Below are 15,993 nucleotides of genomic sequence, written 5' to 3'. Positions count from 1 at the left end.
CGTCCAGACTGCACAGGGAGCCATGCGCCACCGACCGCCACATGGCGCTGGGTGACGAGCCGAGAATCTACACGTCGCTCGACCGCACATGACTGCTCAACAAATGGGCTCTCGAGGGTGACTCAAGGAGCGTGGCATAGGTTCAGACTCCCGCGCAAAGGAGTGATGATCGTCGTTGTCACGACTGCGGAGAGCCCAGATCCTGCCTGGCACTTTGGACCACGCACGGTACGATGGTACAGTACAGTACTGATTAGCGAAAGCGAAGCCACGCGACGCAGTGCAGGATTTCGTGCAGCGAGTACGAAGTACAATTGCCACAGTTGGTACTGGACCAGACAGAGCCAGACTCCTTCGCCTTGCGCCTTGTTCCCCATCCGTCAACCATGCATGTGCACGAGGGCCTCGGGAGCGCAACTGAGCCCCCAGTTTCCAGGCGGTTTGTCGATGCGTTCACTGGGGCTTCATTTGGTGACCCGAGAAAGCCCGTCCCAGTCCGTGGCCTGAGACGGTGGAAATAGACTGTCGGTGACCAGGGAAACCAGCGCGTGCTGTGTCTCGGTTCAGTTGGATGAGCTGGACCTGCATGCCATCCCTTTGCTCGCAGCGCTCACGGCCTCACCTTTTGTTCAAGTGCTCACTCCAGCCTGCGCTGCTCACGTTGTCTGCCTTTCTAGCGACACCCTCCGTGTTCACTCTGCGAACCAATGGCCGGATATCTTCGGGGCTAGAGTGGCAGACGCCAGCGGTGCGAATGGGCCTGAAGCCACCCTCGTGGCGCCCTCTGCGGTGGCGTGAGTGGAGAGGGAGGGAGGGAAGATGGGAAGGAAGGAGGGAGGGAGGTGCCTTGCCATGGATTCTTGCATCGACGGGGGGGCGACTCACTAGCATCAATGGCAGCCCGCGCTCCAGGGCGTCGAATGTCTGAGGCGGGGCCTCGCGTTAGGCGCACTCTATCGCCCCTGGGCCTCCCTGTGGCCTCGGTAGCGGCTTCCCTCACGGGCCCGGCTCGAGCCCCGCGAGGTGAGATCGCCCAAGTCCCCTGGAACGGAGGCGTGGAGGTTCAGGTTGGCGGCGGCGGCGACTTGCACCTCCCCACAGAGCAATGTCCCAGTCTGCCCTCCCGTCGCCTCCAGTGCTGCGCTGCCCTGAGGGGCCAATGCCATGGGCAACCCCTCGTGGCCTCCAGCGCGCGGGAGCCACTGGAGAGTCCCGTCTTCATCTCGAGGGCGGCCCCGTCCATCCGCCCGTCCCTCCCGCCACCCCCCTCTACATTCTCCAGGCCGCATCTCCGTTCTCCAGCATTGCCGTATCCCCCCAACAAGGGGCCCGGCTCCTAGTGCGAGTGCATCCACCCACAACTTCTCCGCCTTCCCATCACCGGCGACCCTTCGGTCTTCTCTTCCACCTTCCTTCCACTGCCGGTTGCACGTCCACTCGTTTCGAGCTGTCCCGAGCGACCATTTCCCACCAGCTACAAGCATAGTATAACCAAGTCGAACGCATTGCTTGCGGAGAAACGACACCGACGACAAACTGCATCGTCACCGTGGGCCCGTATTTTTTTCCTAACCCAACGTCGAACAGTTACGCCGCCTGCGCCTTACTGACGCCACGGAGGCCCTCACCAACGCCTTCACAAGCGAACCCGAGAACCCCACCGTACATGAGCTGCGCGGCGGCTTCATGATAGCCTTCTGCCCGTAGCCAGCGTGCACATGGACCCTGTGCCTCGCCAGCCGCGACCGTTTCATCTCAGCCGCCGACCCATGAACTCACCGGCCCGTGTCACGGATTGTTGATTTGCGAGGGTTCTCCCGCGACGGACGACGCCAGCCGCGCTGGCTTGCAAGGCCAACAGCATGCTGTCTGCTGCTTCACTGGCAGTAACGGCGGCGGCCGTTGCCCTTGCTGGCGTGGTCAATGCCCTGGACCCGACGCCGATTAGTCTCATGGCAGGCGACTGGTTCGTGGAACCGCTCCTCCGTGATTCACGCCCGACTGACGTCTTCACCGCAGGCTGGGCATAGATGGCAATTGGTCAACTGCTCAATTCTTGCTGGGCTCCAAATCTGACCTCGTCAATGTCATTGTGAGCACGGGGCTTTCAGAATTCTGGGCCGTCGGCGGTGGGGGATGTGCCGGAGGTACGTTGCTCTACGCCCTCCTTTCTGCTCAGCCAGTTCGGCTAGGGTTCATTTCTCTCTCTCCTTCTCTCTTTTCACCAGCACGGGCTGTTGATCACGCTGACAACCATGGTGCAGACGAGCTCACCTGCAGTAACGCACGTGGCGGCCTTTATAGCCCAACCAAGTCTGCCCACTGGTCCGCCCTTGGTATATATGAGCTAGGTCCCCAGTACTTGGGAATAAGGGCGAATGGGCAGTATGGGTTGGACACCATCAATGCCTACAGTCCTGTTAACGATATTGGCTTCGGCATGTCCAACGTATTGATGTCCGCCATCAACACCACCGACCCCTTTCTGGGCATGTTTGGACTTGGCATCCAGCAAGCCAGCTTCAACAACCGCACTATCGCTGAGTCGCCCATGACACAAGCTGTCAAGTCGTTCGGTTGGATACCGAGCTACACATACGGCTTCACTGCTGGCGCCCACTATCGTACGTTGCGAGGATGACTTGAGTGTCATGGTCTGAGATAATTGACGCTGACTTTGTTTTTCACAGGTGGCACCGTTCTTTCGGCTACGTTGGGAGGATTTGACATCAAGAGGTTTGTATCGCATGACAATCGGTTCACGTTGGACCCCAAAGAGGGCATTCCACGCCCTCTCGTTCGAGGCATTCAGGTTGCTGTCAACAATGTTGACGACAAGCCTAAACATTGGAGTTCCATGACAGAAATCCTTTCCGACTGGAGTAGTTCGTTTACGGCCATCGTTGACAGCTCGACGCCGCACTTGTGGTTGCCGGAGGAAGTCTGCAACCGCTTTGTCCATGCGTTGAATATCACCTACAATGACACGTACGGCCTTTATACACTTACAAACGACCAGTACCGCAGCTTCACTTCAAAAGACGCGGTGCAATTCACATTTAGCCTCACCAGCTACGACAACCACGACAACTTCGGCCTTCCCCTCCAAGTCCCCGGGGTTGTCAACATCACGCTCCCTCTGAAAGCTTTCGTCAGCTTGCTCGAGTATCCATACCATTCGCAGATCAAGTATGGCGATCCTGCGGTTCCTTATTTCAATCTGAAGAGAACGAAAGGCAAAACCTTTATCCTTGGACGATCCTTCTTGCAAGAAGCTTATCTCATCACACGATTCGATTCGGCAGCTTACTCCATCCATCAAGCCCGTTTTCCGGCCGAGGGAGATGCAGAGCTGCAGGCAGTGAAGCAGCCCAACAACAGCCCGTATCCCGGACCGCCACCTCCTAAAACTGAAGGACTCAGCACTGGCCAAATGGTTGGCATCGCTGTCGGCGTCGTATTGCTTTGCGTTGTCATGATATCCGCCTTGTGCCTGTATTGTCGACGACGCAAGCGACTGCGGAAGGCAAAGGCAGCAGATGAGACTGAAGGCAAGGACTCCGCTTCGACACTTGCCTCAGATTCGCCGCGAACGCCTGTGTCTAGAATTTTCTCTAAAATTGCTCGACGCGCAAAGTCCCGGCGAGTTGCGCGTGGCAACGAGCAAGATGCCCAAGTGCCCTTCGAAGCCCCCGACTGTCAAATTTACGAGTTGCCTGCCCCAGTTCCCCCGGTAGAGCTGGATGGGGGGAGTGATGAGAGCTCCGACTTTGGCGAAACCGAGCTTGGTACTGACAATACTGAGAATCTGAGCGCCTACGAACTTGCGAGGAGGAAGTTGGACAGGCAGTTGCAAGGGCCGGTTCCCGCCTACTCGCCACCAGATGATGGCGCCATGCTATCGCCAGAAAAATCGATCCCGGACTTGCGGCCTGCAGAAATACACTTTGTAACGGATCAGCCATCACCTATTTCTCCGACTAGGTCCCGAGGCGGAGACTCCAACACTCTACCGGGTTCGGAGCCCTCGCCCGTCTCTCCTCGGGCCGATTGGAATGGCTCGGAGCCCCCCTCCCCAGTCACAGCATCCTTGCCTCCAAGATCCTCATCGAAAGGAACCAGGAGCGGGGTAGGAAAGACCGAGTCGGTCACTTCCGGAACTCATAGATCTCGTTCGACTATTTCTACTGTTCCGGCAACGCCGGCGGCAGACAGCCAGCCGATCCCGTCAACGTCAATTCAGAGAACACCTATAGACCCCTCGAGGGTGATATGTCTAGGCCCATTACCGGAAAACATTCAAGCCCGCCGCTCCCACCCAATACCGCGGATCGTCGGCTCGGACGGGCGAAGCATCCCGCTTTCCATGTTTAACACAACCTCGATGCCTTCCGAAGGAAGCTTAGGCAGCAATTATACAGAGGAAGAGGAGCGATATGTGGAGGAGATGACCCGTCAGACGGGCCCGTCGCAGGCGAGGCCATATCACGCCAGCCATCAACCATCAAGAAGAAATGAAGACCAGCGTACGACACTGCCTTCACACCCGGAGGAGACTGTTCAGGCCAAGAGCACTGCACATTCCGATTCGAGTTCGATACGGCCTCGTCTTGACCCTGGTAGAGACTTGATCCACGTTCCCCAGATGGCAGAAAAACGCTACAGCTGGGAACACGACTGATACCTCCAACTGCGTTCGCCATGCTGGTGTTTTGGATATACCAAGTATTTGGCCTATATATCCCATCGACGCCTCCGCTCTCAACTGCACAGACCACATGTGGTCTACATTCTTTTTTCGTTTCATCTTGGCTCGCGTCTGCTTGTTCCTGTTTTTTTCATCTTGGGAAATAAAACTAGCGAAGGAGTTCCGGCATGGCGAGGGAGTGGCACCACTAACATGGGGAACGTCTAGCACCTGACATGGCCCCTGGCCAACGCCATAGCGGCACTGCTTTGCCGCCTTTTTCTTTGGCAGGACTACTGGGATGTTGATGAGTTTTTGCAACGCTATGGATCCGAGTCAACGGCGTTGGGTGGCAAACTGCTGTCTGGGCGATATATATCTTAACGAGTCTTATGATTTTGGTTAGCGAAGCGGAGGATGGCCGGGTACGCCTGGGGCCTTGCAGCAGAACAAGACAGTGGGAGGGGACAGATAGGAACCGTCATCTTTTGTCCATAGACTGGCTCAGCCACGTATTCCTCTCAGTATAGCGAATTAAATACTTATTCAACCAAACCGAACCTGCGCGTCCGTTCTGTCTCTATCCAATCGTGTCTCTCCACTTTGGTCCTTGCCGGGACCGGGCACGGGCAGCTTGCTCAGAAGGCATAGCCATCAAGAAAATGGTCAGAGTTCTTGCTCGATCTAATAGCCAATGGCCGTGAACCCAGCCATCAGTGGCGCCTTTGGCCGGCTAATCTAGTTTCACATGCTGTCAACATCAATATGCGGATCTACCATATCTCCTGCCACCAAGTCATCTCCTCAAGCATCCTTTCCCGCTCCGACTCGTCGTCCCCGGCGGACTCGACAAAGGGATCAAAGACTGCGTTCTTGCAAGCATCCGCCATCTTGGTCGAGCCGCCGCACACTGCGAAAATTGGCAACTGGGGGATGAGACGTCCGAGACGCGGGGCCTCGCGCCTGACCAAGTCCTGAACGTAGACCTTTTCCCTTTGGTCGCGCGAGAACGCGGTGAACAGGACCATCGTAGTGTTCTCCTGTATTGCCGCCCACTCGTCGCGGAAGAAGTAGTCGGCCGCTGCATTCCGATTGCCGAAGAAGAGCAGGACGGGGGCCGAATCGAGGTGTGTGAGACGCTCGTGGATGAGGCTTCGGACGGGGGCGACGCCGGTGCCAGTAGCCATGGCGATGAGAGGACGCCGGGCGTTGGAAGGGCCATGGATTGGTGATAGGACGGCCTTGTGTGAGACAACCAACTGGGCCCCTGCCGGCAAGTCGGCGAGATATCTTGAGCAGAGGCCTTGGCGAGGCTTGCGCAGGATGGTGCGGTACTTGACCAAGGCGACGAGTAGTTCGACCCGGGTGGTCTCTGGACGAGTTGGATGCGCGAGTCGGTCGCCGCCGTTGGCGATACTGAAGTCGCGGCCACGAATGAGAGGGAAGACATCAAGAATCCGCTCAGGTGGGATTCGGACCGAATAAAACTCCTCCAAGGCCTCCATGATGGTGCGACGAGAGCGTGTCGCGTAGTCAAAGTACTCATCCAGAAACTCCGTCATGGTGAACTCGAGTAGCCGCTCTTTGTGGTCCGGGTTGGAAGAGAAATAGGAGATGTTCTTGAGGAAAGAGCGTCGAGGCACGGCCATGAAATCGATGCTGTGCAGGAGTAGGCCACGAATTGTACAGGGGGACGGCGCACGGAGGCTGTTTGGCAAGGGCCCGCACAACGAGAGGTCCAGCGGCTTATCGGCGACGGACTCCCAGCCCATGAGAGTGATGAGCCTTTGGGCGTCGTCAGGGAAGTTCTTCGGGTAGATGGTGAGACAGTCGCCAGGGTTGCAATGTAACTTCTGGCCGCTGCCCCGAGACGGTATGTCAAATGACATGAGGCGTACGTCTTGCCAGTGCGTGTCCGGGGTCAGTTTTTCATTGCCGGCGAGGCTGGCATCCCACCCACCGGGGACGGGAATCACCTCTAGAGGTGGTGTGTTGGGAAGAGGGGTCTCATGAGTCTCGTCCGGGCCTTCGCAAAGCCCAGAGGTGATAGACTCGGCCTCTGCTTTTTGAAGCGCAGCGTGCAATGACCACCTCGGCGGCAGGTTGATCTCTTCGGGAATGGGGCCAAGGCCATGGCGTGGAGGATACTGGGCAAGCAAATGTGTCTTGAGCTCGTCCGCCCATCGCACAAAGCTGCCATCGATACTGCAAAGCCGGTCAGCAGGAAGAGACGTGTTGGGAAATGTGTCTTTACCCTTCGGGGAACTGCTCATCAGCCTCGCATGGCTCCATGAATGCCGTTCCGCCAAGCTGTTCCAGGCGCCGAATGAGCTTTCGTGCTGCCCAGTTGAACCTTGAGAGAATCACGTTAGCTTGGCCAGACACGAAAAGTCCACATGAACGGTGCTGTCGACCTACTTGAGGTATGTGCTGTCCCCCAAGCCGCAGCACGTGAATCTCACTTGGGCTAGGCAATTACTTGGCAGCCTCTTGCGAAGAAGCTTCTTCCAGAAGAGCAGCGAGTTGTGAGGCATGTCCCCCTGCCCGGTGGTAGAAATGACGAAGATGACGAGCTGGTGCTCCAGCAGCGCGGTCTAACGGGGCCAGGGATTAGCGGCGGGAAGGGGACGACATATGTCGACAGTTATCAAGGTGCGTACGAGTTCGACAGCGTCGAGTTCCTCCACGAGGCTTTCGAAATGCAGCCGTCGACACAGCTTGCCCAGCTCCTCCGCCATGTCCTGTGCATTGCCGGTCTCGGATCCGTATAGGACCAAGACGGTCCGGTCTGATGAGGTCATGACATGCGAGTCTTTGACGGGAAAAAGGTGCGTCCGTGCCACGCCCGTGGTGCTATTCAATTGATGGACCGAAAGGATCGGGAGGGCTCTCGTTGATATCGGGATTCGCCGACTTAACCACAATGCCGTGGGTTGGGGGGCGTGCCAAGCGCGTAGTTGTCGAAGGCGGAGGTTGGCCTGTGGTGGAAATCCTCGGGCAAAAAGTCTCGGTGGAAGTCCGATGCCGGCAGATCTAATCAATCAGCGCCGATGGACTCTGGCGCTTTGGTCGGCCTCGGCCTGTAGAGATGATACGCAATGCGCTAGGCTGTTGCTGGTCGTGGCAATTACTGAACTTGCTGCCCCAGATGTTGTAGTATGTTTTGGAATTGCGTTTTAAGCGGCGATGGGCGCGTCGGTCGTGCGAACATGTTGAAGGCTCAGAAAGGGAACACTTGGAAACCCGTACCCAGCGGCTATGGGTCGCGTGTCGCCACACTCACATGCAGAAGGCAACTACTAGGTATGTAGGTAAGTTCCTTATGTAGAACCCCACTGATAGGTTACTACCATACCGTACCTACCTAGAGCTGGACGGTGACGACAACTAGTAGTACGGGTGGGGGCACGGGACCTACTATGGAGATGAAGCCAGCTCCAGGTGGAGTACATCGCTGCCGTTCAAATACATATCCGCAACCTGAAGCTCGACGGTGGCATCACGAGACCCCGTTGGTCTCGCAGTCTGGAGCAGAACAGAGTGGGAGCTTCGACTTTGTGCTTTCCCAAGAAGCCGAAGGACAATAGTATCGGGCATTACTTTGCATGGGTCCAGAATACAGGCGATTGAGGTTCATGCCACCCTTCGTATCGCTGCTCTCCTCGGATCTTCATGGCACTCATCATTGCCAACATCTACTTCGCATGCCGTCGCAAAGCCGGCACAAGGAGTTTCCAAGAGCCTCTCCGTGCATGAGGAACATCTGCAATCAAGACCGGCGCCGGGCGCAAACGCGCTTCACGTGCTGCACGCCCGAGACCTGGAGCCCTTGCGAGGCAAAAGCAAGTCCGCGCACTGGGCTGTCGAAAACGCGACAGTGGGGAAGTGAACCACTATGACCAGCGTAGAGGCGAACCGTACTACTACCTAGGTAATAAGCGGAGTTACGGTACAGTAGGCGTGAGTGCGTCGCCCGCTTGAGCGCCCGCCGCGTGATTCAGACGGGCAGCCGTGTAACGGCCAGCGGGAGGCGGCTGCCACTTGCCACTTTAGTTTCGCCTTCTTCGGCTGCGGCACCGTGAGGGCAAGGGCGTCTGGAAGCGGCGCAGACGATCTCGGGAGTACGTACGGAGTACTAAGGATGTACTTCGCACTGACGGTCGGGGACCACATCAGTGATCCTGGGGCTCAAGGGTCGTCTGCACGTAATTTCTTTGTTCGGCTAACCACGTCGCGTAGACGCATGGGCCTGAGGCCTGGTCGTTGTCGCGGCAAGTGCGCCCGAGATGCGGCAAACCAGCAAGGCGCCGATGGCTCCTGCCACGCAAAATCCAGCAATCATCCTGCAAACGCACCACGCGAACCGGCTCCAAGGCACCGTCAAACGGAAGGCGCAATCAAGGTAGCGGTGCCGAGAGACATGTTCGAAGCAACCTCTCAACCCCCTTGCAGCCCTTGTCGGCGCCGTTGCCTCTTTGGACCGTGTGTGACGGCTCCTTCGACGCAGACCCAGCTCTACGGCAGTCGTCCCAGGGACGGGAGAGGCTCTGTAGCAAGCTGTACGTACTTGTAGCCGGGGGAGCCCGACAAGGTGTACAGTATACCTGCTGTACCCGTAGTAACTACTAGGTACCTACCTCCCAGGCTCCCATACCTTGAGTGTTTGGTGCTCTCAAGCTGCCTCCCGAGCTTCCCTAGCCGCTTTGCCCACCTCCAGTCGTTCCATCTCGCAAACCGCACGGCGAGCTCTGGACCATCTCCTCTAGGCGGGTGTTAGCGCTCACATCAGCGTCTCGCCCTTCCGTAGGCTAGGTGCTCTGGCAGGCAGGACCTCCACTGGCGCTCGCTGAAGGAGCCACCTCCAGTGAAAGCCCCTGCGAGGCAAGCGGACCCCTGCACAAGACCCCCCGACTTCAGCATCTCACAAGGCAAGCTCCAGCGCCAACGTCCACCAGGGTGGCAAGCGCAGCACACCTTCCTCAGTTGCCCGCAGCGCAGCTTTGCGCCGTCGCCCACCCCCCCCCCCCCCAAGAAAAATATTTCATATTCGCGACTCCAACCTGGCGTTCCCCTTTTCTCCCCTTTCATATCACCTGTCAACCTTGAGTCTTCCGCGCAACGCATCGCCGTCTGTCAACCCCCCAACGTTATCTAGGGCACCAAGCTACCCTGTCCATCTCCTCCCTCATTGCACCAGAGTTCAACCCCCGAGTTTCTCCTTCGAACGCCGCTGCCTGCTCCCGCCAGCCCACGTTCGAGCGTCATTCACCGACTCACCTGTCGATCCTCCATCCACCAGCCACCCAAAATGTCTGCTACCAACGTGGAGAAGGCCTCCGAGGCCGCCGTCAACGACGTTGCCAACACTCTGAGCAATACCTCAATCTCCCAGCCTGCCGATGACAAGGCCGCCGCCAACGAGGCTGCGTCGGCCAGCGCTGCCGAAGGCCGCCGCCTGTACATTGGCAATCTGGCCTACGCGACAACCGAGGGGGAGCTGAAGGACTTCTTCAAGAGCTATCTTGTGTAGGTGGCCCTTCGATCTCTGAATCCCCACCATCCTGTCTCCCGCTGCCTGCGCGGTATGTGTTGCGTTGCAGACGCTCGAAGGTGTCTCTCCGAGGTAGCGTCCTTCACATCTCCGCGCCCGTCTTCGCGCGTCTTCGCTTGCCACCGTTGCAACAGCGGGGATTTTTGGTTTGCCCTCGTCACATACCCTTCTTTATTTCCCAGACCGTACTGTTTGCCTGTGCTTATGCTTGGGTATTTTGTGCGAGCCATCAGCTTCATTTTGCGTTTCCTAACATGCCGCATGCATCCGGCCTGTGCTGTGTGCAACAAAGAGAGAGTAGCGCTGGCTGACATTTTCCGTCACAGAGAGTCTGTCTCCATCCCGAAGAACCCCCGCACCGAGCGCCCCGTGGGCTATGCCTTCGTCGACCTCTCCACCCCCTCCGAGGCTGAACGTGCGATCGCCGAGCTCTCCGGCAAAGAGATTTTGGAGCGCAAGGTCTCCGTGCAGCTGGCTCGCAAGCCTGAGGCTGCTGGTGACAAGGCCGACGGTGCCAACGGCGAGGGTTCCGGCGCCGAGGGCTCTCGCCGTCGCGCCTCCGGACGTGGACGCGGCCGTGGACGCGGCCGTGGCGGCCGCACCGGTCGTGGTGGCCGTGTTGGTGTATGTCATCTCGTTGCACCGGAATCTCCCATCATCAATAACTAACGAGAAATTAGGACGCCGGTGAGGAGAAGAAGGAGGGTGACGTTTCTGGAACTGCCGCAACTGACGTGGCGGCCGCCCCTGCCGATGCTGAGGGCACCACTGAGGTGCAGCCATTGAAGGACATCACGAACAAGAGCAAGACTGACGAGGACGACAAGAATTCCAAGTCTCAGACCCGGCCTCAGCGTGAGCGCCGCGAGCGCGGCCCCCCTGCGGACGGCATTCCTTCCAAGACCAAGGTCATGGTCGCCAACTTGCCCTACGACCTGACCGAGGAGAAGGTATGAGCCGCCATTTCACAGAGCCACTGTCACATTCAAGGCCGAGCTGACACGCAATGCAGCTCATTGAGCTGTTCAAGGCATACGAGCCTTCTTCGGCCAAGATCGCCCTGCGACCTATCCCCCGATTTATGATCAAGAAGCTCCAGGCTCGCGGTGAGGCTCGTAAGGGCCGTGGTTTCGGCTTTGTCACCCTGGCATCCGAAGAGCTGCAGCAGAAGGCTGTCAACGAGATGAATGGCAAGGATATCGAGGGCCGCGAAATTGCCGTCAAGGTGGCCATCGACAGCCCGGACAAGACGGACGAGGAAGCCAACGCTCCCCAGGGTGAAGAGACCAAGGAGGGCGCCGAGGCTGCCGCCGAGGCCCCTGCCACGACTGCCACTGCCTAGTTGCGTGGCAATGATTGCCTGTCCAGGCCAGGGTGCGCCTCAACCTGGAGAGCATAATTACGACATGGCACGCGATTTGAACGATATCTCTTACGGTAGCTACTGGCTACAGTCTCGACTTCAGGGACACCGGATTCCACCATTCGGCGCGGGAGAATACTATTGACACTTGTTGACAGGATTCTTCTTCAAACCTTTTGGCGGGCTCTGGTTGCGCCCTCAAATTTTGGCAATTTCTTACCTCCAACCACCACGGGAGGCTACGGAAGACGAAACCCCTTCTCATGTATCTGTACCACTCCTTTTTCCGTATCGGTTCTGCTGGGTTGTATTATAGCTTAAGCGGGAAAACGGCTCGGGAGGAGATAGAAGTGCGATACACAAAAAGGGGCGTTTTTGGCACAGTTGACGATTGATTGTGGTGATCGCTGTGTTATGTGAAGCCGTCCACTGGTTCTGATATCGAAGAGCTCGCAGCGCGGAGACTCTGCGCAGGAGACAGTTGTAGTAGCCACCACATGCCTTGCACACGCAGACGCGAGGAGCAAAAGCCCGCGAGGCTTCGTGACTCATAGAAGACGTGCTGGCATTTCGTAATGCGGCGTCGTCCACAGTCGCCGCGGTCTCCGCCGCGGTCACGCAGGCGCTTGTGCTGGTATGTAGGATACAGTTATGGCATGTGAGCTTTGAAGTTTTCGCCATGAGGTGAGCGAATTTGAAGCCAGAAATGAGCCATCAACGAACCATACACGGCTCACAACGCAGGGTGTAAGTTACGACAGAGTGCGCGCCATGACCATGATGAGGCGGCGCTGGCACGCTGCTGAGCCTCAAACCACCAACAGCGCCCGGGCGGGGCTGCATCACAGCGGGCGCCCCGCCAGCCAGCCCCATCAACGTACCTGGGGTTTCTTGCCCAGGTATGGAGTGCCCAGTGCACTGGCCCGCGCAAAGGGGGGAGCAAGGCGCCTGACCGGGCGCACTATCTGACCTGGTGGCCCCTTCTCCCAAACAGCGCATTGGACCGAGACGACGCTCGACACGCACACTTCTTGATTCCCACCACGTCTCCGCCTCGGATCGACTAGTTACAATCTCAAAGTCGCACATCGCCAGCAACTCGATTGTGAACACGCGAAGCGGTGCAACGCCAGCCCGGCCAGTCCGCCGCCCAGAACCACACGATGGCGACCAAGGCCATGTGGGAGGTCGACCCGGAGACGCGCTCCAAGGTCAGTCTGCCGGTGGGGGTCAACGAAGCGCTCGACCCTCCCTGGACTCTGAATGCGCGCTGACGACCGAACCCATAGCTCGCTGCTCTCCAGAAGGAATCTAAGAACAGTGTCTGTTGCGATTGCAATGCGCCGTCGCCGCAATGGGCGTCACCCAAGTTCGGCGTCTTCATCTGCCTTTCCTGCGCCGGCGTCCATCGCGGGCTGGGCGTCCACATCTCCTTTGTGCGGAGTATCTCAATGGACGCCTTCAAGGCGAGCGAGATTGAGCGTATGCGCCTGGGTGGCAACGAACGATGGAGGACTTTCTTCGAGGAGCACGAGGACACACAAATGAGAGGCATCACGTGGGACGATGCCACCATCGCGGAGCGATACGGTGGCGAGGTGGGCGAGGAATACAAGGAGAGGCTATCATGCAAGGTTGAGGGCCGTGAGTACGTCCCAGGTGAGAAGAAGCCCGCGGTGGCGCCAACACCAGCCCCCGCCGCGGCCACTTCTTCGGCACAACGGTCTGCCTCCCGGGCGAGCACACCACTCGGCGGAACGACAACGCGAGACGAGAGTCCTGCTCCCAACGGCGGCGGCAAGGTCAAGGTCGACGACAGGTACTTTGCCAAGCTAGGCGCCGACAATGCGTCCCGGCCTGATCACCTCCCCCCAAGCCAAGGAGGCAAGTACGGCGGCTTTGGCAATATGCCGGCTGCGACGCCGTCCAACCAAGGTCCGCTGCCAAACTTTGAGGATGTGCAGAGGGATCCCATGGGAGCGCTCACCAAAGGCTTCGGCTGGTTCACGTCGACCGTTTCGAAAACGGCCAAGACGGTCAACGATGGCTACATTCAGCCTACCGCCAAGAGCGTGAGTTCGATGCACCTTGTGTGACGCTTTGAAGCACAAAAGAAGCGCGAGACTGACGGAAGCGGGCACGCACAGTTTGCAGAGGGCGATTTTGCTAAACAGGCGCAGTTGACCGCTGCTGCGTTGGCAAAACAGGCGCAAGCGGCGGGCAAGAACGCCCACGACGGCTTCAACCGTTTCGTCGAAGGCAACGATCAGCCGCGCCGGGATGCGCCCCTGGATGCGAGCCGCAAGGACTTCTGGGACGACTTTTCTTCCCTGGCAGAGCAGAAGAAGGCTAACAGCTCCATTGGGACCAGCGCCATGGGCATGGGTAAGGGCCGGGGCGGCGCCGCAGCGCCGCCAGCGACAAAGAAGAATGACGATTGGGATGATTGGTGATGTTTGCCAAAAATTCAGAATTGTAAGTATGACAATCAGTGAATCATATATGGTGTTTCACCCTGGTCCGGTGGGTTTGGAAGAGAGATGGGGCGTGGCGGATCCAGTTGACGGGCGCAGAAGCATGGACTACGGGCATTAGCATATCTTTGAGACTCGATTTGGGGCTCAATTTGAGGAAAATGATAAGGAACGGCGTGTTCATAGTAAAGAAGCAGACGATGCGACGGCTCTGAGTTGTCGGGCTTTGTTGGCGAAGGGACCGTTGAGTTGATGGCCGGCTCCCTCTCCTAGAATTTGTGTTTGGATGGTCATCGACTTATGTACGACAAAGATCACAGACATACGGATTCCATGCTGCCGAGTCAAGATAAGTCCACGATTATATGCACTCTGACTCTCTTTGAGCCGCCTGCACATCAATCTGATAAAACGTTGGAAGTGGATGCGGGAGGTCACGTGAGTCGGCTGGCCGAGGTTGGAGCCGGTCATAGCCGGAACGTCTCGGGGCTCTGACGACTGGCTTTCGGTCTCCAGTGGCGGTTCAATGCTCGGCTTCCTCCACCTCACAACCATAAGGCCCGGTGCCATTGACCTGCAACGCTCGCCATGTCTGCTCTACGGATCCTGGTACCCGTCAAGAGGGTCATTGACTACGCGGTAGGTGGCTTCTTTAGTCCGCCCATCTGTCTTCGAGATTGCCAGAAATGGGCAGTCGCTGACCCCGTTGCCAACATGACAGGTCAAGCCGCGAGTCAACAAGGCCCAGACGGCGGTTGAGACGGCCGGCGTCAAGCACTCCATGAACCCGTTTGACGAGCTCTCCGTAGAGGAGTCGGTGCGCATCCGCGAAAAGAAGCGCGCTCCAGGCGGCGTCGACGACATCTGCGCCATCTCCGCCGGGCCCGCCAAGGCACAGGACATTCTGCGCACGGCCATGGCCATGGGCGCGGACCGGGGGATTCATGTTGAAGTCAAAGAGGGGGACGATCTGGAGCCGCTGACGGTGGCCAAGATGCTCAAGGCGGCGGCGGAGCAGCAGAAGAGCAACCTTATCATCCTGGGCAAGCAGAGCATCGACGACGACTCGGCGCAGACGGGCCAGATGCTGGCGGGCCTCCTGGGCTGGTCGCAGGCGACACAGGCGAGCAAGGTCGAATTCGGCGAGGGCGATAGCGTAACCGTGACCAAGGAGGTGGACGGTGGCGTCGAGACGGTGCGCGCCAAGCTGCCGCTCGTGGTGACGACGGATCTGCGCCTCAATGAGCCGCGCTACGCAAGCTTGCCCAACATCATGAAGGCGAAGAAGAAGAAGCTGGACAAGGTCACACTCAAGGACTTTGGGCTCGAGAACGAGAAGCGCCTCAAGGTGCTCAAGGTCACGGGTACGACCAGCGCCCCCTGTTCCCCGACGCCCGGAGAGGACGTGACACTGACAATTCCTGAAAAACAGAACCGCCGGCGAGGCAGGGCGGTGGCAAGGTCGAAGACGTGGATGGTCTGGTCAGCAAGCTCAAGGAGCTGGGCGCTCTGTAGATGGACAGGACGCGCGCAACCGAGATGGAGGCCCATAGATGTACGCTCACGGCACATGACAGCACAATACAACGCAATAAATACCACACGCATACTGATCCCGTGATGGAGAGCCAAGGGAGCCCGACGGGTCTGTGTGACACGGACCACCTTTAATTTTTGTGAGCTGCATCGTGGGGTGAGAACTGGGCCCTCCATGAGTATTGTGCTTCGTACGGCTGTAGAAGATGGAAGAGGTCGCCAGCAGAGGTTTTAGTTCGGAGTTTCGTCCCGGTTCAGGAAAGTTGACACCACACGTGCGGCTGTACTACTCTGCTTGTCGGACAAGTCGGGACGATCTGACATATCCATCATCTCTGGGCAGCGCGGAGCCATATGTCGGCGGCGACAGCAGGTTCCTGGG

The 15,993-nt window shown here is 58.1% G+C and overlaps 5 protein-coding genes across 9 annotated transcripts; 4 read left to right on the top strand and 1 right to left on the bottom strand.

Moving 5' to 3' along the window:
* The first annotated feature begins 1,255 nt into the window (after positions 1–1,255).
* Positions 1,256–5,239, top strand: JDV02_007888 (uncharacterized protein). Its single transcript, XM_047989429.1, has 4 exons — positions 1,256–1,966; positions 2,020–2,147; positions 2,265–2,624; positions 2,691–5,239. Exons 1-4 carry the CDS (start codon positions 1,863–1,865, stop codon positions 4,679–4,681), a joined length of 2,583 nt encoding a protein of 860 aa, XP_047845430.1. The 5' UTR covers positions 1,256–1,862; the 3' UTR covers positions 4,682–5,239.
* TAH18 (NAPDH-dependent diflavin reductase) lies at positions 5,166–7,861 on the bottom strand. Of its 3 annotated transcripts, XM_047989426.1 has the most exons (4): positions 7,348–7,861; positions 7,106–7,281; positions 6,942–7,040; positions 5,166–6,892 (listed from the first exon to the last, which is right to left on the bottom strand). In XM_047989426.1, the coding sequence occupies exons 1-4, from the start codon at positions 7,486–7,488 to the stop codon at positions 5,461–5,463; spliced, it is 1,848 nt and encodes a 615-aa protein (XP_047845427.1). In that variant the 5' UTR covers positions 7,489–7,861; the 3' UTR covers positions 5,166–5,460. The 3 variants fall into 3 exon arrangements, with proteins under 3 accessions (XP_047845427.1, XP_047845429.1, XP_047845428.1); XM_047989427.1 differs by having other exon boundaries at positions 5,270–6,892; positions 7,106–7,861; XM_047989428.1 differs by having other exon boundaries at positions 5,166–7,040; positions 7,106–7,861.
* Positions 7,862–9,732: 1,871 nt separating this feature from the next.
* Positions 9,733–12,265, top strand: JDV02_007886 (uncharacterized protein). The gene is made up of 5 exons (XM_047989425.1): positions 9,733–10,213; positions 10,565–10,862; positions 10,919–11,011; positions 11,066–11,188; positions 11,251–12,265. The coding sequence occupies exons 1-5, from the start codon at positions 9,996–9,998 to the stop codon at positions 11,578–11,580; spliced, it is 1,062 nt and encodes a 353-aa protein (XP_047845426.1). The 5' UTR covers positions 9,733–9,995; the 3' UTR covers positions 11,581–12,265.
* A 219-nt stretch (positions 12,266–12,484) lies between these two features.
* GCS1 (Zn finger-containing GTPase- Activating Protein for ARF) lies at positions 12,485–14,445 on the top strand. 3 transcript variants are annotated; one of them, XM_047989422.1, is made up of 3 exons: positions 12,485–12,812; positions 12,891–13,673; positions 13,749–14,445. In XM_047989422.1, the coding sequence occupies exons 1-3, from the start codon at positions 12,765–12,767 to the stop codon at positions 14,052–14,054; spliced, it is 1,137 nt and encodes a 378-aa protein (XP_047845423.1). In that variant the 5' UTR covers positions 12,485–12,764; the 3' UTR covers positions 14,055–14,445. The 3 variants fall into 3 exon arrangements, with proteins under 3 accessions (XP_047845423.1, XP_047845425.1, XP_047845424.1); XM_047989424.1 differs by having other exon boundaries at positions 12,891–14,444; XM_047989423.1 differs by having other exon boundaries at positions 12,485–13,673; positions 13,749–14,444.
* A 154-nt stretch (positions 14,446–14,599) lies between these two features.
* On the top strand, positions 14,600–15,678 carry CIR1 (Putative electron transfer flavoprotein subunit). The gene is made up of 3 exons (XM_047989421.1): positions 14,600–14,714; positions 14,797–15,439; positions 15,508–15,678. The coding sequence occupies exons 1-3, from the start codon at positions 14,664–14,666 to the stop codon at positions 15,588–15,590; spliced, it is 777 nt and encodes a 258-aa protein (XP_047845422.1). The 5' UTR covers positions 14,600–14,663; the 3' UTR covers positions 15,591–15,678.
* The last annotated feature ends 315 nt before the right edge of the window (positions 15,679–15,993 follow it).

Source organism: Purpureocillium takamizusanense, chromosome 7, assembly GCF_022605165.1.
Source record: "Purpureocillium takamizusanense chromosome 7, complete sequence".
Lineage (NCBI taxonomy): Eukaryota > Fungi > Ascomycota > Sordariomycetes > Hypocreales > Ophiocordycipitaceae > Purpureocillium > Purpureocillium takamizusanense.
This window is presented reverse-complemented; position numbering and strand designations above follow the sequence as displayed.